A 24,748-nucleotide genomic window follows, 5' to 3' on the forward strand; every position below is an offset into this window, starting at 1 on the left:
ACTTTTTTTGTGGACGTACGATCTTCATGAAACTTTTAGATTATGATTATAACATGAATATGCATGTAATTGCCAAAGCACATGTCTCTAGTATTTGAAATACGCTTTTTACAAAAGTGAGGGTGAGGGGGTGAATTTAAGGGTGGGGGGGGGTTAATTTTGACAAAAACCGAAATTGTATAAATTGCATATAAGCATACAATAAAAATTTGTAGACTCTAGCAATAAAGGTGTAGAAGATATAATTTTATAACTGGTGGAGGCGTGGCAGACCCCACAAAGTATATATATTCTTGATCAGGATGACGAGCTGAGTTGATTTGGCCCTGTCCGTCCGTCCGTCCGTCTGTCCGTCTGTCCGTATGTATGAACGCGTCGATTTCAGAAGATATAAGAGCTAGAGACTTCAAATTTTTTTTAAATGTCCGTAATTACAGCGCGCATATCAAGTTTATCATTAAAAATCGATAACTCATCCCGATTTTTTATCGATAAAAAACCTTATCGAAAACCAGTTATAAAATGATATCTTCTACACCTTTATTGCTAGAGTCTCCAAATTTTTAATGTATGCTTATATGCAATTTATACAATTTCGGTTTTTGTTAAAATTTACCCCCCACCCTTAAATTCACCCCCTCACCCTCACTTTTGTAAAAAGCCGCCCATGCGTGTTTATGCTTGTGTGTGTATATGTATGTAAATGTTTGTGTATGTGTGTGTATGTGTGTGTGTATGTGTGTGTGTGTATGCGTTTGTGTGTGTATGCGTGTGTGTGTGTGTATGTGTGTCTGTATGCGTGTGTGTGCGTACGTGCGTGTGTGTGTGCGTGTTTCTTGTGTAAGCTGAAAGAAGCGAAAAGTTATTGAAATATCTATTGCTCCAAGGGTTCAGGGGATCTCGTAGTCGAGCAGTCTCGACTAGAGCTTTCTTACTTGTTTTTTATTATTGTTTTTTTTTTAACTTTTATTTTTTTTTTTTTTTTTTTTATATTATTATTATTATTTTTTTATTTTTATTATTATTTTAAGAATTATTTTAATTATGCTAGATATTGTTAATAACCAACATTTTAATATTTTATTTTTTTAAGTTTCTTACTAACACTTTCTTTTCATAGCTTCAATAGTATCACTGACCATATTTGGCTGTGAGACGTGGGCATAGCCGGCCGGACTGGCAAATAAAATACCCCCATCGGGTTGGTGTTACTATTTGAAATTATATCGTGTACTTTGTATAGGCTTTTTTAAATTAAAATTGACTCTCGTTTTTGTCAATAGCTTTAAGAAATAAATAAATAAATAAATAAATAAATTTATCGATATTTAAAGCAAAAGTTGATATGCGCGTGCTATATACGGACCTAAGAAAATAAATTTCAAGTCTCTAGCTCTTATATCTTCTGAGATCGACGCGTTCAAACATACGGACAGACAGACAGACGGACAGAGCTAAATCGACTCAGCTCTTCGCTCTGATGAAGAATATATGTACTTTATGGGGTCTGTCACACCTCCTTCTGCCTGTTACATACATTTGACAAAACCATTATACCCTGATTTTCCATTGAAAATAGGTTCAGGGTATAAAAATAGCTGTTCTCAGCAAGACTGTTTGGGTTCTACCACTAACCAGAGAACACATAGACTAGACATCTAGAACAAATTTTTTCAACGACAAAAAATGGGCTGAAGAGACTAGACAACTTCGTATTTGCTCGGCTCGGTCTTTTGAGGCTCAAGCAATGAAAATAAGGCACGACAAAATCAGTGCGCTGCGACCGCCGCCACGAAATGCACACGTTCCCAAAGGAAGTACGGTTATGCGCTCTTTTTCCCTTACTCACTCTCCCCTCTCTTTATGCTCTATCTCTATGGTCTCTCAAATAGCAGCAGCGCACAGAAATTGAAAATTGTTCGCGACGATCCCAGCTCTTCCCTTTTGAGTGAAGGGTATACCGAAATCATAAAATCGTTTTTCACGCTCATGCAAACAAAGGGTAAGCTCTCTAGCTCTTATAACTTCTGAGATCTAGGCGTACAGACAGGGATAAATCGACTCAAATCGTCGCCCTGATCAAGAATATACATATGTGGGATTTTTAAAATTTACAACACCCCTGGTAGATGAACCGCCGAGTGGTTCGGAGTGAACGCGAGCTTTGAACTAGATCAATAGTCGTTTTTAGAAGAAGAACAGTCGGAAGGCAGTCGTCATACAGAGCAGTTGTATTAGATTATGATTATAACATGAATATGCATGTAATTGCCAAAGCACATGTCTCTAGTATTTGAAATACGCTTTTTACAAAAGTGAGGGTGAGGGGGTGAATTTAAGGGTGGGGGGGGGTTAATTTTGACAAAAACCGAAATTGTATAAATTGCATATAAGCATACAATAAAAATTTGTAGACTCTAGCAATAAAGGTGTAGAAGATATAATTTTATAACTGGTGGAGGCGTGGCAGACCCCACAAAGTATATATATTCTTGATCAGGATGACGAGCTGAGTTGATTTGGCCCTGTCCGTCCGTCCGTCCGTCTGTCCGTCTGTCCGTATGTATGAACGCGTCGATTTCAGAAGATATAAGAGCTAGAGACTTCAAATTTTTTTTAAATGTCCGTAATTACAGCGCGCATATCAAGTTTATCATTAAAAATCGATAACTCATCCCGATTTTTTATCGATAAAAAACCTTATCGAAAACCAGTTATAAAATGATATCTTCTACACCTTTATTGCTAGAGTCTCCAAATTTTTAATGTATGCTTATATGCAATTTATACAATTTCGGTTTTTGTTAAAATTTACCCCCCACCCTTAAATTCACCCCCTCACCCTCACTTTTGTAAAAAGCCGCCCATGCGTGTTTATGCTTGTGTGTGTATATGTATGTAAATGTTTGTGTATGTGTGTGTATGTGTGTGTGTATGTGTGTGTGTGTATGCGTTTGTGTGTGTATGCGTGTGTGTGTGTGTATGTGTGTCTGTATGCGTGTGTGTGCGTACGTGCGTGTGTGTGTGCGTGTTTCTTGTGTAAGCTGAAAGAAGCGAAAAGTTATTGAAATATCTATTGCTCCAAGGGTTCAGGGGATCTCGTAGTCGAGCAGTCTCGACTAGAGCTTTCTTACTTGTTTTTTATTATTGTTTTTTTTTTAACTTTTATTTTTTTTTTTTTTTTTTTATATTATTATTATTATTTTTTTATTTTTATTATTATTTTAAGAATTATTTTAATTATGCTAGATATTGTTAATAACCAACATTTTAATATTTTATTTTTTTAAGTTTCTTACTAACACTTTCTTTTCATAGCTTCAATAGTATCACTGACCATATTTGGCTGTGAGACGTGGGCATAGCCGGCCGGACTGGCAAATAAAATACCCCCATCGGGTTGGTGTTACTATTTGAAATTATATCGTGTACTTTGTATAGGCTTTTTTAAATTAAAATTGACTCTCGTTTTTGTCAATAGCTTTAAGAAATAAATAAATAAATAAATAAATAAATTTATCGATATTTAAAGCAAAAGTTGATATGCGCGTGCTATATACGGACCTAAGAAAATAAATTTCAAGTCTCTAGCTCTTATATCTTCTGAGATCGACGCGTTCAAACATACGGACAGACAGACAGACGGACAGAGCTAAATCGACTCAGCTCTTCGCTCTGATGAAGAATATATGTACTTTATGGGGTCTGTCACACCTCCTTCTGCCTGTTACATACATTTGACAAAACCATTATACCCTGATTTTCCATTGAAAATAGGTTCAGGGTATAAAAATAGCTGTTCTCAGCAAGACTGTTTGGGTTCTACCACTAACCAGAGAACACATAGACTAGACATCTAGAACAAATTTTTTCAACGACAAAAAATGGGCTGAAGAGACTAGACAACTTCGTATTTGCTCGGCTCGGTCTTTTGAGGCTCAAGCAATGAAAATAAGGCACGACAAAATCAGTGCGCTGCGACCGCCGCCACGAAATGCACACGTTCCCAAAGGAAGTACGGTTATGCGCTCTTTTTCCCTTACTCACTCTCCCCTCTCTTTATGCTCTATCTCTATGGTCTCTCAAATAGCAGCAGCGCACAGAAATTGAAAATTGTTCGCGACGATCCCAGCTCTTCCCTTTTGAGTGAAGGGTATACCGAAATCATAAAATCGTTTTTCACGCTCATGCAAACAAAGGGTAAGCTCTCTAGCTCTTATAACTTCTGAGATCTAGGCGTACAGACAGGGATAAATCGACTCAAATCGTCGCCCTGATCAAGAATATACATATGTGGGATTTTTAAAATTTACAACACCCCTGGTAGATGAACCGCCGAGTGGTTCGGAGTGAACGCGAGCTTTGAACTAGATCAATAGTCGTTTTTAGAAGAAGAACAGTCGGAAGGCAGTCGTCATACAGAGCAGTTGTAAGAAGGTCGTGATGTAGTCGTCGTACGGAACACTTGTGTGGCTCAGAGTAGCCGATAATGAAGAAGAATAAGAATAATTGATCGCATAATTGATATCATATTTCTTGTTAAGTTAATTTGATAGTTTAAGTGTAACTAAAATCAATCTTTATAATACAGAATAAATAATCTCTATATATAAAAGAGAGTTGTGTAAAAGTGTCCCGAGACTTATAACTTGATATGTGCTGGACCAATTTTCATGGTTTTTGATTTGTTGGATTTGTCTCCGCCTTTCTAGGGCGATTTCTCGTTCTTCGTCAGATAATTGACTCGCGATATTCCGATGCCTAATTGCATTATGGGTCCGCTGGAAAAGATTAGATCTTCTAGGACGCGGCATTTTTTATCAATAGTAACACTGAATATGCCCTCGCACAAAACCACATAAAACAATCGAGAAATATAAATATAAATAATTTATACAAATTTATGTTTGAGACAAAAAAAATACGTGAACTTTCGAGATATTTAGCTTCTTTACGCACGCGTATTATTTTTATCAAATGTGCTTTTTTTTATGAATAGTCAGGTTCGCCTAAGGCTGTGATGTAGACTGGCTGTTCATTTACTTCCATACTATTGTATATGTCGGATATTTCTGCTGATTAGATAATTTTGTGGAGTGCAGCGTGTTCCTGCACTATTGCCCTTCTTCCTCTTGCTAATCAACTGTCTGATTTTCACTAGTACGTTCGATTACATCCATCGTAAGCAACAGGCAACCTCGTCAGGATCACACTCGATGTTAATTAACATCTCACTCTATTAATATTACCACTAACCAGAGAACACATAGACTAGAAATCTAGAACAAATTTTTTCACCGACGAAAAAATGCGCTGAGGAGACTACACAACTTCGTATTTGCTCGGCTCAGTCTCTTGAGGCTCAAGCAGTTAAAATATTGCACGACAAAATCAGTGTGCTGCAAGCTCTCAAACGAAATGGTGCCATTCTTATATGAAGCACAGCTATGCGCTATTTGTCCTACTCTCTCTCTCTTTCACTCTATCTCTCTCTCTATATGGTCTCTCAAATAGCAGCAGCGCACAGAAATTGAATATTGTTCTCGACGATCCCAGCTCTTTCCTTTTGAGTGAAGGGTATACCGAAATCATAAAAGCGTTTGTCACGCTCATGCAAGCAACATGTAAGCGTTTCGATGGTTATTCGTGGGAAGGGTATGAAAGCGTTGATACGCATAAAGAATATGATTTCGCGACGGGCATGCACACACACACTTGTAGTCCGGCAAATTTTGGGCTGATGATAGACGAAAATACTGAGAAAGAATTGAGTTTCGCGACGCACGCACACAAAAGCACATACACGTAGCAAGGATGTAAGTGTGTGTGTGCATGCTCGTCGCGAAAATGTATTCTTTCTGTGCCCAAAATTTGCCGTTGGTCTGCCTTGTGAAGTGAGCACATGCATACATACATTTGTTTATGTGTATGCTTGTATGGGATGGCAAGCTAATTCTCTCTGGATTTAGTAGTTTGTAAATTTTGTATGATTTGAATCGTAGGGTGACTATCAAATGGGCTATTATGACTTAATTAGAAATTTTTGACAATAATGAGTAAAGCTTGAGTATAATATGACATGTGTATTTCATATATTGCAAAGCATTTAATAAAGTTAGTAGTGTTTTACGATAATGTTTTCGGTTGAAAATGTGTATAAAATAATTTTAATTATATATAATTATTTACGGATATAAGCACATTTATAAACATGATTAGCAATAATAATATATAAATGTACTTATGTACATACATATGTATGTTCATACATAGTACATCTGTGTAAAGTGGTTATGACAGTCCGTAAGACCGACCAAATGCAAATGCTGGGTTACAAGCAGCAAGAGTAACGAACGCAGGTCACAAATGCTCACACATGTGGCAAGGGACTACAAGTGTGTGTGTGCATGCCCGTCGCGAAATCATATTCTTTATGCGTATCAACGCTTTCATACCCTTCTCACGAATAACCATCGAAACGCTTACATGTTGCTTGCATGAGCGTGACAAACGCTTTTATGATTTCGGTATACCCTTCACTCAAAAGGAAAGAGCTGGGATCGTCGCGAACAATTTTCAATTTCTGTGCGCTGCTGCTATTTGAGAGGCCATGGAGAGAGAGAGATAGAGTGAGAGAGAGAGAGAGAGAGTGGACAAATAGCGCATAGCCGTGCTTCATATAAGAATGGCACCATTTCGTTTGAGCGCTTGCAGCAAACTGATTTTGTCGTGCAATATTTTCACTGCTTGAGCCTCAAGAGACTGAGCCGAGCAAATACGAAGTTGTGTAGTCTCCTCAGCGCATTTTTTCGTCGGTGAAAAAATTTGTTCTAGATGTCTAGTCTATGTGTTCTCTGGTTAGTGATATTACCCAATACTATGCATGAACCAATATATCGATAAGATATTCTATTCGAATAATACTGTCATCTCCGACACGGCCATTCTGACGTTCACACGTCCTCGTGTGTTACAAACTAAAGACTAATAAGATAAACTAAACAGCAATATGCATAGCTCAACTTAAAAGACAAATAAATACAAACCTATTACTTTGAATAAAAATTCAGTTAATTTCAATTCTCTCAAGTAGGTCATTCAATTGGCAGTGTCTCTAGGATAGAACAATTATTTTCGTGATGTATCCGGTAGCAAAAGGATTTCCACTAGTTATGTGAGGTTTACTTAGATCATCAGGACAACAGCCCACTCAAAATCTTACTATACGTGCCTACCAGCGACTCAATAGGATAACACATTAACTCGTGTCCCTAATAGCTTTAGTAGCTAAGTCACATATCAGCAAGATTCCCCGGCATAGTGTCTGATATCTCACATGTTAGACTCCACTAACATGTCACTGACGTCTCTTTCAACGCCTTCATTGACGTCTCTTTCAACGCCGTCTCTGCACATTTCCAACTCAATTTGAATCCCCTCCGCCGGCATACGTCTCAACGACTCATAACGGTCTCCATCGAGAACCTCTGTCACTAAGAACGGACCTTTAAAATTGGGATCTAATTTAGTTTGGTGTCTTTCCTCATTCTTGAGCAGTGCATAATCGCCAACATTAAATTTTAGAATTTTTTACTTATATTTGTTGAATCGCATTCTGTTATACTGTCTCATATTCTTTAGGTTTATCGACATACATATGTATCTCGTTTTCTGAAATTTCAGTAAAAATACCCTCGAAACATAGAATCTAACTTTGTCTGATGCCTCTTGCAATTATTAACCAGTAAAAAATCACACATTTCAAACCTGACTACTTTAGCATTATTTATCCACTTTTTTTATACCCTGAACCCATTGAAAATGGGAAATCAGGGTATAATGGTTTTGTGAAAAGAATGTAACGGGCAGAAGGAGGCGTGGCAGACCCCACAAAGTATATATATTATTGATCAGCTCCATGAGCTGAGTCGATATAGCCCTGTCCGTCTGTCCGTCCGTATAAGTGCGTCGATCTCAGAAGTTATAAAAGCTAGAAAGCTAAAATTTGGCATGCATACTCGTGTGTACCATACGCAGTACGAGTTTGCTTTATTTTTTCGATAAATCATCCGATAACTTTTTTATCGAGAATAATCAAAAAATGGATTTTGCTTTTTCAGCCTCATTAGAATACTATTAGACCTTGAGACTTCAAATTTGCGTTGTATATAAAGTACAAACAAATGTAATTTACAGATTTTGGATACCACGCCCCCTTCGCCAGCAATTTGTAAAATAAGCATTTCAATTACTAGAGACTTGTGCTTTGGAATGTACATACATTTGAACATTATGATTACGTTTTGAAAGTTTCATTAAGATTTTATGTCTACAAAAGAAATTATTCAACAAATAAATTCTCATAATATTGCCCACACTGCAGCGCAGCCCAATCGCAGCCGCTGCTTATTGCGCAGTTAGCAGAGTGCGTTGTTATACGCGCGTCTGGATGCATGTGTATGTATGTGTACATAAAAAAGTGCAGAATGATTAGAAAATCAGCTTAGAGAGTTCAGGGTATCTCCTAGTCGAGCAGTCTCGACTGGAGCCTTCTTGTTATACCCTGAACCCATTGAAAATGGGAAATCAGGGTATAATGGTTTTGTTGAAATGTATGTAACAGGGAGAAGGAGGCGTGGCAGACCCCACAAAGTATATATATTCTTGATCAGGGCGACGAGCAGTGTCGATTTGGCCCTGTCCGTCTGTCCGTATGTTTGAACGCCTCGATTTCCGAAAATATAAGAGCTAGAGACTTCAAATTTTTTTTAATGTTCGTAATTACAGCGCGGATATCGAGTTTATCATTAAAAATCGATAACTCATCCACTTAAACAATTGAGTTCTCATAGTAAGCGCACACTGCCGCCTATGCGTGTTTATGCTTGTGTGTGTATGTGTGTGTAAATGTTTATGTGTGTGTGTGCGTGTGTGTGTATGTATGTATGCCTGTGTGTGCGTGCGTGTGTGGGTGTGTGTGTGCGTGTTTCTTGTGTAAGCTGAAAGACGCGAAAAATTATTGAAATAGCTATTACTCCAAGGGTTCAGGGGATCTCGTAGTCGAGCAGTCTCGACTAGAGCTTTCTTACTTGTTTTACTTAACTTTTATGCAAAGCTAACTTTAATGAAGAAATAATTCACCACAATCAAATGTAATTGGAAAGATCTCACCTCGGAACAGCATACTTATCTTCGGTTCATCTGCCACACATATTTCAGTATTTTTTTTTTTTTTTTAGCAGGCACAGCTTCTTTATACCATTATTTAATATTAACTCCACACAGTTCAGATGTTGATTCTCTATTAGTACCCATATTAATCTATTAGTAAGCCATATTTGTAAGCGAAAAGTTGATCCCACTTCTGATATCGGATATTTCTGCTGATTAGATTATTTTGTGGAGTGCAGCGTGTTCCTGCACTGTTGCCCTTCTTCCTCTTGCTAATCAACTGTCTGCTTTTCACTAGTACGTTCGATTACATCCATCGTAACCAACTGGCAACCTCGTCAGGATCACACTCGATATTAGTGTTATTAACATCTCACTCTATCAATATTACCACCGACCAAAGAACACATAGACTAGACATGTAGAACAAATTTTTCTACAGCAGAAAATGTTAAGTTGGTCGACCACTTTACTTCGTATTTGCTCGGCTCGGTCGCTGGAGGTTCGAGCAGTGAAAATATTGCACGACAAAGTCAGTGCGCTGCAAGCGCTCAAAAGAAATGGTGCTATTCTTATATGAAGCACGACTATGCGCTTTTGTCCTACTCTCTCTCTCTATCTCTATCTCTCTCTATGGTCGCTCAAATCACCGAACTCAGCAGCGCACAAAAATTGAAATTTGTTGGCGACGATCCCAGCTCATTCTTTTTGAGTGAAGGGTATACCGAAATCATAAAAGCGTTTGTCACGCTCATGCAAACAAAATGTAAGCGTTTCGATGGTTATTCGTGGGAAGGGTAGGAAAGCGTTGATACGCATAAAGAATATGATTTCGCGACGGGCAAGCATACACACACTTGCAGTCTCTGGAAACATGTGGGAGCATTTGTGGCCTGTAACTCTTGCTGCCTGAGCAAATTGTAATGCCCAAAATTTACCGTTGATTGGCCTTTGAGGGAGCACATACATTTGCATACATATGTGTATGTATGTATGAGATGGGATAATAATTGTCTGGCGATTCAGTAGTTTGTCAATTTTGTATTGTTTGAATTGTAGAGCGATTGCCAAATGAGCCTTTATGACTTAATTACCCAGTACTATGCATAAACCAATATATCGATAAGATATTCTATTCGAACAATACTGTCATCTTCGACATATAATATGAGAGCAGGACCGAAACTGTCACTGTTATCAAGCCTAGTGAGTATCAATGAAAATTTGAATCTATCCTACTCGTGGCGGAGACAAATCCAACAAATCAAAAACCATGAAAATTGGTCCAGCTCATATCAAGTTATAAAATAAAATCGTTCAAATCTATCGACTGTGTAACAAACGAAGAAGAAGCCACTAATTATCCAACTGAATTTTTGAACTCCTTGGATGTGCCTGGTTTACCACCGCACAATTTACAACTGAAGGTACTACTCGGTAGTTATCATGCTTAGAAATTTAAACCAACCAAAACTGTGCAGTGGAACGCGTTTGGTGATAAGAAAACTGATGAGCAATGTGATTCACGCGTCGATACTCAAAGGAAAATTTAAAGATGAGGAAGTTCTTATTCCTAGGATTCCGATGATCGCAACAGATATACCCTTTGAGTTTAAACGAATTCAATTCCCGATTCGTCTTGCCTTCGCCATGACGATCAACAAATCACAGGGCCATTCTTTGACTATTTGTGGCCTCAATCAAGAAAAGGCGTGTTTTTCTCATGGTCAATTGTACGTGGCATGCTCACGTGTTGGCAAACCATCCGCATTATTTGTTCTTGCACCTGACCAAAAAACGAAGAATGTCGTTTACCACAAGGTGCTTGAATGAAAATCCGATTAATAAATTAATCAAAGTGTATCCCAACCTGAACAACATAGCTTTCAACAATTTTTTACCTAGAAATAATGGATAGGGCAATGCAACGTTTGTCGGGCCAGCTAGTATAATACAGTGCTTATCATAATTATAGCCCACCCTGTAGCTAAAACTTTGAACCAATTTTAACAACATTTTTAGGGTTTAAAAAAAAAAAAAAGTACGGTACTTTGTTGACAGAAGCATGTTCAGTAGAATTTACCGCAATTTGGGTTCTATTTATAGAAAACTAAGAAAGAACCGTTAACTTTTGCTGCATGCTCGCATATTCGCTTGCATTTTTGTGTATCATAATTATAGCCCACAGTAGCAAATTTGAGTTTGTTAAGTGCGGAGCAGACTTTTGGATTTACAAACATTGTAATAAAGTAAATTTAGATAGTTTTTAAGAGATGCCGCTTGGAAAACAATTATCTGATTATGAAAAGGGCCGTATTTTCTCGCTTTTCGAGTCAGGAGAGTCTATTTCGAGTATTTCCCGAAACTTGAAAAAAAGTCTAAGTGTAATTAAAATTTTTTTGGATAACCCCGAAGAATAAGGATCAAGAAGACGTACTGGGTGAAAGCCGTTACTAATTGCGCGCGATAAACGCAAAATTATTAACAAAGCCAGCAACAGATCAACCTCTTGTAGAGCTTTGGCCTCAGATGTGGGTGGATCTGTGTCAGCGATGACTATCTGGCGAGTTCTGAAGGGCTCAGAAATCATAAAGAGGTCTAAACTGACCAAAACACCCATGTTGCTAAGTCGCCACAAGGTTGCTCGTCTTGATTTTGCCGAAAGACATACTGCGACCGATTGGACACACGTGCGTTTGAATCATCCTCTTTGGCTTACAGTATATTTGTAAATTTTTACCCTAACAGGTCATATTTTCTGATGAGAAGAAGTTTAACCTGGATGGTCCTGATGGGTTTAATTCTTACTGGCATGATTTGAGAAAGGATCCTATGTTTTTTTCAAGGAGAAACTTTGGAGGTGGCTCCGTCATGATTTGGGGAGCATTTTGTTCATTTGGAACCTTGGAATTGAAGTTTGTAACGAGCCGAATGAACAGTGAAGAGTATATTGAGACTCTGGATAGTAGTCTTATTCCATATCTAAGGGAATTTCGTGAGAAACCAATGGTTTTCCAGCAGGATAATGCCAGAATCCATGTAAGCAGACGTACAAAGGAGTATTTAGAGGACTGTCATGTTGATGTCCTTGACTGACCAGCTTGTTCTCCAGATCTCAACCCGATAGAAAATGTGTGGGGTATTCTTGCAAGACGGGTGTATGCCAATAATCGGCAATTTGAGACAGTTGGAGATCTTAAAAGACAAATTCTAAATGAATGGCAAAGCCTCCAAAAGGACCTTTTATTAAATTTAGTGGCTTCAATGAGGAAGCGAATTTTTGAGTTAACTAAGGCAAATGGAGGCCGGACTAAATATTAAAAATAGTTTTTCCATAAATCCGCAACAATTTCGTGTTTTATTGACCAAAATATGAACATGGGCTATAATTTTGATACAGAAAATGGGTGCTGTTTTTCTTAGTTTTCTACTTCTTTTTAAGAAATCATTATTAAATCGTTAATTTTAAGTGAAAAAGTTTTTTGCCATTCATAATTGAAATATTGAACTACGCATTTTTAAAGATTTTAAGGAAATATGTCATTTGGAAAAAATTTTCAGCTTATTCGTTTACGTGGATTAAAAGTGGGCTATAATTATGATAAGCACTGTATATGTAATTTTGTAGACATTTATTGTGAAACTCGTCATAGTTTATACTTAAGAGGAAATCGTTAAATTGACTTTTAATTTACTCAATAAATTAATAATAAATAATCCTACAAATTGAGGGCTCAACCGGGATTGGTCCAAGTTACACTTTAAACAATTTAAATAATTAAATCGCGAAAGACAAGTTGCTGAAAAGTGTGAGATGTACAATTATTGCGAAGGTGTGAGCGAGACAAAAAGAGACGCTCAGTGACAGTTGAAATTCTTGTGAAATCCACTTTTCTGCGGAGAGCGGTGCTCGTGAGCAGAAAAAAATAAGAGACGAAAAATGAGAAAGTAAAAAAACTCTAGTCGAGAGTGCTCGACTAGATACTACCCTGAACCCAACAAATAAATATGCCCATTTAGTATGGCTGAAATTTCAATATCGATGTATTTAAAAATATAAATAAAATACCAAACTCATTTAATAAAATATTAAAATATTTTGAAACAATTAAAAAAGTTAACATCAGTTGCACCGATCGGGATTCGAACCACAACTTCTCGATCGAGCGTCATGCAGCTTACACACTAGGCCACCTCACTCCTTTTAGTGGCGCTGGCAAAACTCAAATAGATTCACTGCTGCAGCGCCATCTACCAAAACTAAACGAAACTAGCTGCTGATGTGATTCTAAGAATCTGCTAGAATAACCAAACTATTAAAAACGCACATAAAGTATAGTTAAAATTTACATTTCGGTGTATTTAAAAATATAAATTAAATAGAAAACTCATTTATGAAAATATAAAAATATTTTGAAACAATTAAAAAAAATTAACATCAGTTGCATCGATCGGGATTCGAACCGCGACTTCTCGATCGAGCGTCATGCAGCTAACACGCTAGGCAACCCCACTCCTGCTGCTGGCGCTGGCAAAACTCAAATAAATTCACTGCTGCTGCGCCATCTACCAAAACTAAACGAAACTAACAGCTGATGTGATTCAACGAATGTTTCTGTTGTAGCTGCTGCACGTGCGTTTGTTAATTGGCCAAATATTTGATTATTTTTTATTAATTTTTGACTGAACGGAATTTAATGAAACTTTCAGCATATGATCTACATATACATATTGAATATTTGAGAAATTTAAACAAGTAAGAAAGCTCTAGTCGAGACTGCTCGACTACGAGATCCCCTGAACCCTTGGAGCAATAGATACATATTTTAATAATTTTTCGCGTCTTTCAGCTTACACAAGAAACACGCACACACACACACGCACGTACGCACACACAGGCATACATATACACACACGCATACAGACACACATACACACACCCACACGCATACACACACACACATACCCATACACATACACAAACACAAAGTTGTTGGTCTGGCCACTTCCGCTATTCAAGGCACCAGATGGAGGCACGGGACGAAGGAATACTGTATCATCGCGACCCTGGATGTAAGGAATGCCTTCAACACAGCTAGTTGGGATATGATACTGAATGCGCTGTCACAATATAATATCCCTAAATATCTAAGAGAGATAATAAAGAGCTACTTCAGAGGAAGAACACTGGTATACAACACGAGTGAGGGTCCCCAAACTCATACAGTGTCAGCTGGAGTACCCCAAGGCTCAGTGCTGGGGCCTCTCCTATGGAATATCATGTACGACGGCGTACTGCGCTTGGAACTACCAGCAGGCGCGCACACCATTGGCTTTGCTGATGATGTAGCTGTCGTAGCCATAGGAAAGGAGCTCAAAGATACAGAGGATATGTGCAGCGAAAGTATCAATCGCATACGAAGCTGGTTGACAGGAGCTGGGCTCGAGCTTGCGGCACACAAGACCGAAGTTGTACTAGTCAGCAGTCGCAAAAGAGTGGAAACTGCCAATATAAAGATCGGCAGCGTCACCATTGCGTCAAAGAGGGCGATAAAATATCTTGGTGTCATGATAGACACAAGATTAACTTTCCGCGAGCACTTAGAATATGTGCATAAAAAGGCAGCTGATTCTTGTAGAGCTCTCTCGAGAATCATGCTTAACACGCGGGGACCTAAACAGCAACGACGTCTCCTCCTAATGAGCGTCATTAGGTCTGTCATCCTCTATGCTGCGCCAATATGGGCAAGAGCGATGGCAACGCCGAGCTACAGCCGAGGCATTTGCGCGATCTACAGGCTGAGCGCAATCAGAGTCAGCTGCGCTTTCAGGACTATCTCCGATGACGCGGCGCTCGTCATAGCCGGTATGGTGCCACTGGAGTATTTGGTCGCCGAAGCCGTGGAGCGGAATTCGCACGGGCCTACGCGACTCAACGCTGTCAGGGCGAACAGCATCGCACGATGGCAAAGAAGGTGGAATAGCTCAACTAATGGGCGGTGGACGCACAAGCTCATCCCGGAGCTTGAACCATGGGTTAACCGCAAACATGGCGAGGTTAACTTCTACCTTACGCAGATCCTCTCGGGTCATGGATGCTTTCGGAGCTATTTGAAGCGCTTTGGCCACGAGGAATCTGACGAGTGCCCCTGGTGCGAGCGAGGGCATGTGGAAGACGCCAACCACATTCTTTTCGAATGTGGACGGTTTCTGGAGGAGAGGCGTCGTCTGGAAGAGGCAGTGGGCCGCTCCATCAGAGCGGACAACTTAGTCAACGCCATGCTGGAATCGGAGGAAGCTTGGGAACTAACAAGCACCTTCGCGGCCACGGTGATGATGGAGCTCCGCAGAGTCGAGCGATCGAGAAGACGAGCTGTCCCAGGCTAAGGTAGCGCATAGTGCTTGCGAAGCAATGCTTTACGGCCGTCCCGCAAGCACCGCGCGCTATCCTAGCCACCACGCATCTTGCAATTTGTATAATTTTGTCAATAAATGAATATAAAAAAAAAAAAAAACACATACACAAACACATACACATACACACACATACACAAACACATACACACACAAGCACCCACGCATAAACACGCATGGGCTGCAGTGTGCGCTTACTATGAGAACTTAATTGTTTAATAACTTTTTTTATGGTTATAACATGGATATGCATGTAATTGCTAAAGCACAAGTCTCTAGTATTTGAAATACGCTTTTTACAAAAGTGAGGGTGAGGGGTGAATTTAAGGGTGGGGGGTAAATTTTAACAAAAACCGAAATTGTATAAATTGCATGTAAGCATACATTAAAAATTTGGAGACTCTAGCAATAAAGATGTAGAAGATATAATTTTATAACTGGTTTTCGATAAGGTTTTTTATCGATAAAAAAAAGATCGGGATGAGTTATCGATTTTTAATGATAAACTTGATATGCGCGCTGTAATTACGGACATTTTAAAAAAAGTCTCTAGCTCTTATATCTTCTGAAATCGACGCGTTCATAAATACGGACAGACGGACAGACAGACGGACAGGGCCAAATCAACTCAGCTCGTCGCCCTGATCAAGAATATATATACTTTGTGGGGTCTGCCACGCCTCCTTCTCCCTGTTACATACATTTCAACAAAACCATTATACCCTGATTTCCCTTTGAAAATGGGTTCAGGGTATAAAAAGAAGTGCATGTAGAGACGTCGAGAAGTCGGTGGATGTCAAAATTTTGCTAATACGCAGGCGTATAAGCTGGTGCGTAAAGAAACCAAGTTAATCAAGAACGTAAGCTAGGTGGCTGTGCGTTACGATTAATTACTCATAGTTGCTGGTGAAATCGTCGTTGGACGTAGTTGATCAAGAGCGCAAGCAAGGTGGCTGTGCGCTAAGATCGATACAGAAGTTATTGCTGAGATTCATCGTTGGAATCACAGGTGGACCATAAGGTGGATAGAGAAACTGGACGCAGTTGTTCAAGAGCGCAAGCTAGGTGGCTGTGCGTTGCGGCGAAGTGCGTGGAGGGAATCTTACTCAAGGTCATAGAAGCTGGATGCTAATCGATAATTGAGCAGTGAGAGAAGAACGAGTGCTTGACGAAATTTTAGGTTGTTGTTGCGCGACAAAAGTAAATTGTGTAGGTTAAGTAGACGCTCCATAGCAACGAGCAATTGTAAGCGAGCAAAGTTATGTGTTAATTAACATAACATAATTGTTACTGGATACGCAAATTTACAGCTGATTGGGCTGCTGAATAGTTCTAAAGACGAAAAGTGAGAAGTTGAAATTTATAGTTTAAGTAAACTGATAAATAGCCGCAGAATGGAGGAAAGCGAGATTTTAGGGCTTGTTGTTGGCCAATTGAGAGATAAATTAGAAGAAGTGCTACTGAGTACTGCTGGACGCAAAGCAGAATTGCAGAACAGGCTATTGGAACATTATGTTTTGGGAGTAGAGGAAGAGGACTCAGATGATGAAATAGTGAACACAGTTCCGTTAGCGCGTAATGTTAAGCAAGGCAGATCGTGGTTTACACGATGTAGATGTAGATGTAGAAGATAGTGTAAATAAGTTTGATGGCTCGAGTTCAAGGGATATAGAACAGTGGATTTCAGAAGTTGATGAGTGTGCAGTTACAGTTCAGTGGTCAGAATTGCAGTTGTTTGTGTATGCAAAGCAATTACTTTAAGGTGCTGCTAAGTTGTTTATTCGCAGTCAGAGAGGTATCAATAACTGGGAGAAGTTGAAAGCAGCATTGAGAAGTGAATTTGAGGTAAAGGTTTATTGAAGGGATACCAGACTCTAAAATAAATAAGACGCTTTTGTGTCAAGCTAGATCAATTAAACAATTGAAGGCACAGATGGAGAGTTATCAGAGGTTGCGGTATTCAAAGTATAAGAAGATGAGGATTCCTTCGGGTCGAAGGACTTGTCAGGAGGACCGAATGTGGGATTTGTAAAATTTACAACATCCCTGGTAGATGAACCGCCGAGTGCTTCGGAAGGAACGCGAGCTTTGAACTAGATCAATAGTCGTTCTTAGAAGAAGAACAGTCGGAAGGCAGTCGTCATACAGAGCAGTTGTAAGAAGGTCGTGATGTAGTTGTCGTACGGAACAGTTGTGTGGCTCAGAGTAGCCGAAGAAGAATAAGAATAATTGATCGCATAATTGAAATCATATTTCTCGTTAAGTTAATTTGATAGTTTAAGTATAACTAAAATCAATCTTTATAATAAAGAATAATTAATATAATATAATTTTGTAGACATTTATTGTGAAACTCGTCATAGTTTATAATTAAGAGGAAATCGTTAAATTGACTTTTAATTTACTCAATAAATAAATAATAAATAATCCTACACATATATAATTTATAAGGTCTACCACACCTCCTTCTGCCTGTTGCATACTTTTCACTATACCATTAAACCCTGATTAACAATTTTCAATGCGTTCAGAGTATAAAAATTGTAAAAATGGAATTTGCATGCCAGAGCACTTATTAACTTATACAGGGTATAATATTGATATATACTAAAATATTTACACTAAAGACCTAGTGCTAATATACATCTATATATATAAAAGAAAGTTGTGTAAAAGTGAAGACTGCTTATAACTTGATTTGGGCTGAACCAATTTTCATGGTTTTTGATTTGTTGGATTTGTCTCCGCAACGAGTTTAGTATAGGGTCTTAAAAATACTGAAAAAATTTGCCGAATACTTGAAAAACGCGGTTTTTTCCCCAAATGTTCAAATTTTTTTATACCCAGTAGGCTTGGTAACAGTGACAGTTTTGACAATAGTGTAGAAGTAAATAAACAAATGTAGTCAGTCAGTCTACGGTCTCCTGACCTCGAGCAGACCTGACTATTCAAAAAAAAAAAAAAAAAAAAAAAAAAAAAAAAAAAAAAAAAATTTTCAAATCAAAAGGAAAAATATTTCAAATCAAAAATCTGCAAAAAATCAAAAGATTAAAACCAGACTGTTCAAAAAATAAATAAAAAATTAAAAATTCGAAATTAAAAAAAAAAAGGTAATTATTAAAAAGTGTATTTTTGGCTTTTTATATTTTCGGACTTTTAAACTTTATAAATATTTCAAATCAAAAATCTGCAAAAATTAAAAAAAAAAAATCAAAAGATTAAAACCTAACAATCAAAAATAAATAAAAAATTCAAAATTCAAAATTCGAAATTAAAAAAAAAAAGTTAATTATTAAAAATTGTATTTTTGGACTTTTACAAAAGCTAAATATCTCGAAAGTTCAGGTATTTGTTTGTCTCAAACATAAATTTGTGTAAATTATTTATATTTATATTTCTCGATTGATTTATATGGTTTTGTGTGAGGGCAGTATTACTATTAATAAAAATGCCGCGTCCTAGAAGATCTAATCTTTCCCGGCGGACCCATAATGCAATTAGGCAACGGAATAGCGCGAGTCAATTATCTGACGAAGAGCGAGAAATCGCCCGAGTAAGGCTCCGCGTTAGTACCCAGCAAAGAAGGGCCTTAATTCGTGCTTCTCAAAGAGAGGCAGCCCGTGAAATGGCAATAAGAAATGGTTCAAGGATTGATTTGAATCGAGCAGCGTTTCGATATGATTGCACCATTGATTACAGCTTGAATCGTTTTTTGCATTGGTCCAATGGACGTTGTTTGCTAGCATTGTGGCGCATTGAAGTTTGCTGGTGAAACGCCCGGTTTGTGCTGCCTTAGTGGTAAAGTGACATTGCCATTAGTGGTCTCGCCACCAGAGCATTGCGTTCCCTGCTTTACGGCGAAACACTAGAATCACGACATTTTCTAACGAGCACTCAAAAATACAATGCCTGTTTTCAAATGACTTCATTTGGGGCGGAAATTATTGGTAACGGATATAATCCGACATTTAAGGTAATTTACGTTAAAAATGTTATTTTCTATGACTGTCAAAATAAAAAAAAAAATAAAAATTTTGGAATAATGTAGTTTGTTAGATTTATGTAAAAAGTGTTTGTAAATCTAACTATAACTATGGCTTTGAATTTAAAGATTCAAGGCCAGATTTGCCATCGCATTGGATCATTGCAACCTATTGAAGATGCACAGCAAAAATTCTTGCAAATATACTTCATGGGCAATATGGAAGAACAACTTGACCGGCGTCAAGAAATGAACACAGCTATGAAAAGAGCAATTCTCCAAGATTTGCCTGCTTAGAAATTTAAACCAACCAAAACTGTGCAATGGAACGCGTTTGGTGATAAGAAAACTGATGAGCAATGTGATTCACGCGTCGATACTCAAAGGAAAATTTAAAGATGAGGAAGTTCTTATTCCTAGGATTCCGATGATCTCAAAAGATATGCCCTTTGAATTTATTTGAATTCTCGCTTCGTCTTGCCTTCGCCATGACGATCAACAAGTCACAGGGCCAATCTTTGACTATTTGTGGCCTCAATCTAGAAAATGTGTGTTTTTCTCATGGTCAATTGAACGTGGCAAGCTCACGTGTTGGCAAACCATCCGCATTATTTGTTCTTGCACCTGACCAAAAACGAAGAATGTCCTTTACAAGGCGCTTGAATGAAAATCCGATTAATAAATTAATCAGAGTGTATCCCAACCTGAACAACATAGCTTTCAACAATTTTTTACCTAGAAATAATATAGAGGGCAATGCAACGTTTGCCGGGCCAGCTAGTATGTAATACATATTATGTATTATGTATGCTTCTTCCCGATCTGCCACGCCCCTAATTAGCGCAGACACCACATTTTTGGTCAGTTCTTAGAACGAGCTAAAGGTACCCTAATAGCAAAAGGTGTATGGTTATGCTCAAAAATTGTGAAAATTACAGGGTATTTCCGATATGCCACGCCTCTAAAAAGGCGTAAAAATTATTTTTGGGGTATCGATAGAGGAGGGTACCAGTAACTTAACTTAACTTGGCCGGGCAAATATCCGTCGAAGCCTTTTGCTCTTGGGTGGTCAGCCCAAGTATATATACCAAATTTGAGGTATCTACAATCAAAGGTGTCCAAAATATAGCAGAATTATAAAATCAGGTCCCTAATGAACGTAAACATATAATTTTGTCATTGACTTTATAGAATCATAACATTAGCTTTCGTTCTAAATTTCAGCGTTCTAGCTGTAAAACTCTTGGAGATAGTTTTAGAGATATATACGCCATAGCTCGTGATCTTTGGTGGTCGACGCGGATCTACATTCCAAGTTTCAGCTTCAGCTTTCAACTAGCTTGATTTCTGGTATATCGGAAAATGCATTTTACGATTTGTCACGCCCCTCGTGGGCTGATCGGGAAATTTTACACTTTATAAATCGGAGATATACACGAGTACGTGTTCCAAATTTCAAGTCTCTAGCTTCAATAGCGCCGAAATAAACTGCGTTCATACGGACATTGTACAAACCCAATATACTAATTCACTTTTGTGAATGAGTATAAAGAGATAATTAACGAAAAAGTGAATAAGTGCCTAATAGGCGAAAAACGTCTTGAGTGAGCTTACATTGGGGTGCCCTCAAGGCGTCATAGCTTACGGACTTCAATAAAATGAACGAGAATAAATGAAGCCTTTAAACGGAATGAACAAGTAAGAAAGCTCTAGTCGAGACTGGTCGACTACGAGATCCCCTGAACCCTTGGAGCAATAGCTATTTCAATATTTTTCCACGTCTTTCTACTTACACAAGAAACACACACACACACACACTCACACGCGCGCATGCACACACAGGCATACATACACACACACGCATACACATACACACACACATACATAGCGCTTACTATGAGAACTTAATTGTTTAATAACTTTTTTTGTGGACATACGATCTTCATGAAACTTTTAGATTATGATTATAACATGAATATTCATTTATTTGCCAAACCACAAGTCATAGTATTTGAAATATGGGGTAAATTTTAACAAAAACCAAAATTGCATAAATTGCATATAAGCATACATAAAAAGTTTAGAGACCCTAGCAATAAAATAAAATATAATTTGATAACTGGCATTCGATAAGGTTTTTATCGATAAAAAAGATCGAAAGCGCTATTTTTGTGTTACTCTCTCTCTCTCTCAATTACGCTTTCTGTCTCCTCATGATCTCTCTCTATGTTCGCACAATTGCGCAGAAAAATTATACCTGTCCACGACAACCATGCACACACACTTAGAGTCCCGTGTTACATGTATGATCATTTTTAGCGTCTGTACTTATATACTCACAGGTTATTCCCACTCCTTCAATCATTTTGCATGACGATAGACTAGTTGTAACTCCAAAGGTGTAGGAGATATAATCGATAACAAAATATCGAATGTAGTTATCGATTTTGGGAGAAAAACTCGATATGCGCGTAATATACACGGACCCTGGAAAAAATGCTTAAATCTCTAGGTATTATATCTAAAATCATAATGACAGACGGACGAACAGACAGACAGACGGACAGGGCTAAATCAACTCAGGGTATAAAAATATTAGTTATCAACGCTGAAAGAGAACAATATGCATTGTACATACATACATATGTATGTACATATGCAGATCGAATGATAATCACTAGAATAATTGATAAAGTAACTATTTATATATGTATACATACAGAACTAATACTTTTGGGAAATTAAGATAATAAGACTGTATCAAAACTTTGATAATTTTCTTACCACATATACCTTTTTCTTTGAAAGCGAATAAAATATACAGTCTGTCAAGAAACACTTTACACAGTGGAAAAAAACTCAATTTTTTTACTTTATGTGCAAAAATAAAGAATTTTTGTTTAATTTGGCTAATTTTTTTTAATGGTTAACTGTTTAATAGTTATTTTTAAATTAAATTATAAAAAACAGAAACAAAAACAATAAGGGTATAACTTAAAAAACAACAAAAACTTAGATTAGCATTCATAGTGTTTTCAATGAATACCAGTTCACCGACTCCTTGGCTGGATATGCAGCCCCAAACCATAACCGACAGTTTTCCAAATTTAACAGTTGGAATGATATTCGCTTTATCGTAAGCTGTACCCACTTTTCGCCATACTTTTGGCGGACCTTCGTTGTAATACAACATTATTTTGGTCTCGTCTCAAAATATAACGTCCTTCCAATAGTCCTCTGGGTGCCTAAGCATAGTAAGAGCAAAAGAGAAGCGCTTTTCCACATTCGTCGACGACAGCAAGGGCTTCTTACGTGCCATTTTCGAAGAATACCCATGCCGTAGAATGGCCTGACGTATCGTTTCGTGGGACACATCTACGTCACACTCTTCTTTGAGCTCCTTGGCAAGAGTTCTGGTCGAAATTTGGGGATTTGCTTTAATCTTTCGCATCATAAGGCGGTTTGCCCGATCAGCAATCTTTCGTTTTCGGCCACCTACACCCTTTGCCTCAAATCTTCCCTCGTTTTCCGCGCGACTGAGAACGTTGTATATTGTTTTTCTCGACACGGAAAACATTTCCACTAATTCTGCAACTGATTTGCCCAACTGCCGATTCCAGAAGATCAATTGGACAACATCGAAACTTAATCTCTTTCCAGGCATTATTAATCAAAATTAGAATTGCTTTTTGCATGTGAACTCAGCCAAATTTCGCACAAAGTGAAAAATAAACACAAAAATCGAGATGCATACAGAAATTCTAAAAGCATAGTTAACGGTAAAGCACCGTTATTTCTTAGAATGAGAGCAAAACAGACGAAGAGAACAAAATGTGTAAAGAGTTTCTTGTCAAATATGAGTAATCTAAGTTTTTGTTGTTTTTTAAGTTATACCCTTATTGTTTTTGTTTCTGTTTTTTATAATTTAATTTAAAAATATCTATTAAACAGTTAACCATTAAAAAAAATTAGCCAAATTAAACAAAAATTCTTTATTTTTGCACATAAAGTAAAAAAATTGAGTTTTTTTCCACTGTGTAAAGTGTTTCTTGACAGACTGTACATGTACATATGTGTAGTAAGAAAGTTACCAAAGTTTTGATACAGTTTTCTGATCGTATACATATATAAATCTTAATTTACAAATACCAACCATACTATATAGGATTTAGATCAGGACGTCTAATTTCTTCGCTTCCAATAAAAAAGTTGCTGCTGTACGAAAAATATGTCCATAAAATATCAGTTTTTCGCAGGGTTACCAATCGAGCACTCTCGGCTATTTGTTATTGTTTTCACAATTGACGCCAATAAACTTTTGATTAGCACGAATCATGAGCGTGTCTCGATCAAATTAAATTTCAAATACACATACATACATAAGTGAATTTCGGGATTTTTGTAGTTTAATTGGCTTTTAAAAACTTAAACAAGTATACTTAAATAAGAAAAGCTTAAGAAATTTTTTTATTAATTAACTGTTGAATTACAAATGAATACACGCACTACGTGTACATATGTATGTATATACATACACAAATCTATATAATGCATGTATATAATATGATATAGTATAGTACATACATACACTCATTAATTAACGTGAACTCGCATACCTCCAAATGTGACTTCTATGAACTGCTGGTGCCCTACAATTACTCTAGCGCCAAAAACATATGTATGTATGTATGTATGTATGTATATAGCAGATTTAGGTTGAGGAAAGTACCAAAGCAATCAACTTACAGAATGAAACTGAAAGAACCGTTCATAGTTTTTTTTTTTTTTTTTTTTGAGCTTTTAAAGCGATGTTTTTATTTTTGTAGCTTTGGCACTGTGTGTTTCTACTCTTTGAGCTTTTAAAGTTTTTTTTTGTCTCTTCTAGTTTTTAATACGATTTTTATTGTAGTTGGTACTGTGGTACTGTTTGTGTATTATCTTTGACCTCTTAAATTGCATTTTATGATTGTAACTGCGATATTGTGATTTCACGCAAAAAGCGGCAACCTAACAAGTATTCAATTTGCTTTAAAAAAAAAAATTACGATAAGAATCAAGTAATACGCAAGAATTCAATAATTTTTTGTCCAATGAAAAAACATTCGGATGGAACAACATTCTGGCGTTGCCATATGCCTTAATTTTACATGTTAAAAACAGCTGTCACTGTTAGAAACAGTA

General features: G+C 37.5%; 1 protein-coding gene and 2 long non-coding RNA genes across 11 annotated transcripts in view; 1 reads left to right on the top strand and 2 right to left on the bottom strand.

The window, feature by feature from the left end:
- Positions 1 to 24,748, bottom strand: part of Prestin (solute carrier family 26 member prestin) — a 40,782-nt gene that overhangs the window by 15,834 nt on the left and 200 nt on the right. Inside the window, exons 1-2 of one of the 9 annotated variants that reach the window (XM_089468387.1) lie at positions 24,314 to 24,655; positions 23,721 to 23,782 (exon numbers count right to left, since the gene is read on the bottom strand). The exons of 1 other annotated variant lie outside the window; for it this stretch is intronic. Coding sequence is in view for 1 of the 8 variants with exons in the window: in XM_089468390.1 (XP_089324516.1) it covers positions 24,314 to 24,339 (26 nt within the window). In the remaining 7 variants the exon portion in view is untranslated. Of the gene's footprint in view, positions 1 to 23,720; positions 23,783 to 24,151; positions 24,658 to 24,748 lie in introns of those variants that run through there. 7 more of the 9 variants (XM_089468385.1, XM_089468390.1, XM_089468384.1 and 4 more) reach the window with 7 other exon arrangements.
- LOC149269528 (uncharacterized) lies at positions 16,300 to 19,632 on the top strand. Its single transcript, XR_016270001.1, has 2 exons — positions 16,300 to 18,930; positions 19,017 to 19,632. It is a non-coding gene; the product is annotated as an uncharacterized LOC149269528 (long non-coding RNA).
- On the bottom strand, positions 19,318 to 21,901 carry LOC149269529 (uncharacterized). Its single transcript, XR_016270010.1, has 2 exons — positions 20,272 to 21,901; positions 19,318 to 20,191 (listed from the first exon to the last, which is right to left on the bottom strand). It is a non-coding gene; the product is annotated as an uncharacterized LOC149269529 (long non-coding RNA).

This window comes from Drosophila arizonae, chromosome 4, assembly GCF_054131065.1.
Source record: "Drosophila arizonae isolate 15081-1271.41 chromosome 4, UAZ_ARI_1.0, whole genome shotgun sequence".
In the NCBI taxonomy this organism is placed as follows: domain Eukaryota; kingdom Metazoa; phylum Arthropoda; class Insecta; order Diptera; family Drosophilidae; genus Drosophila; species Drosophila arizonae.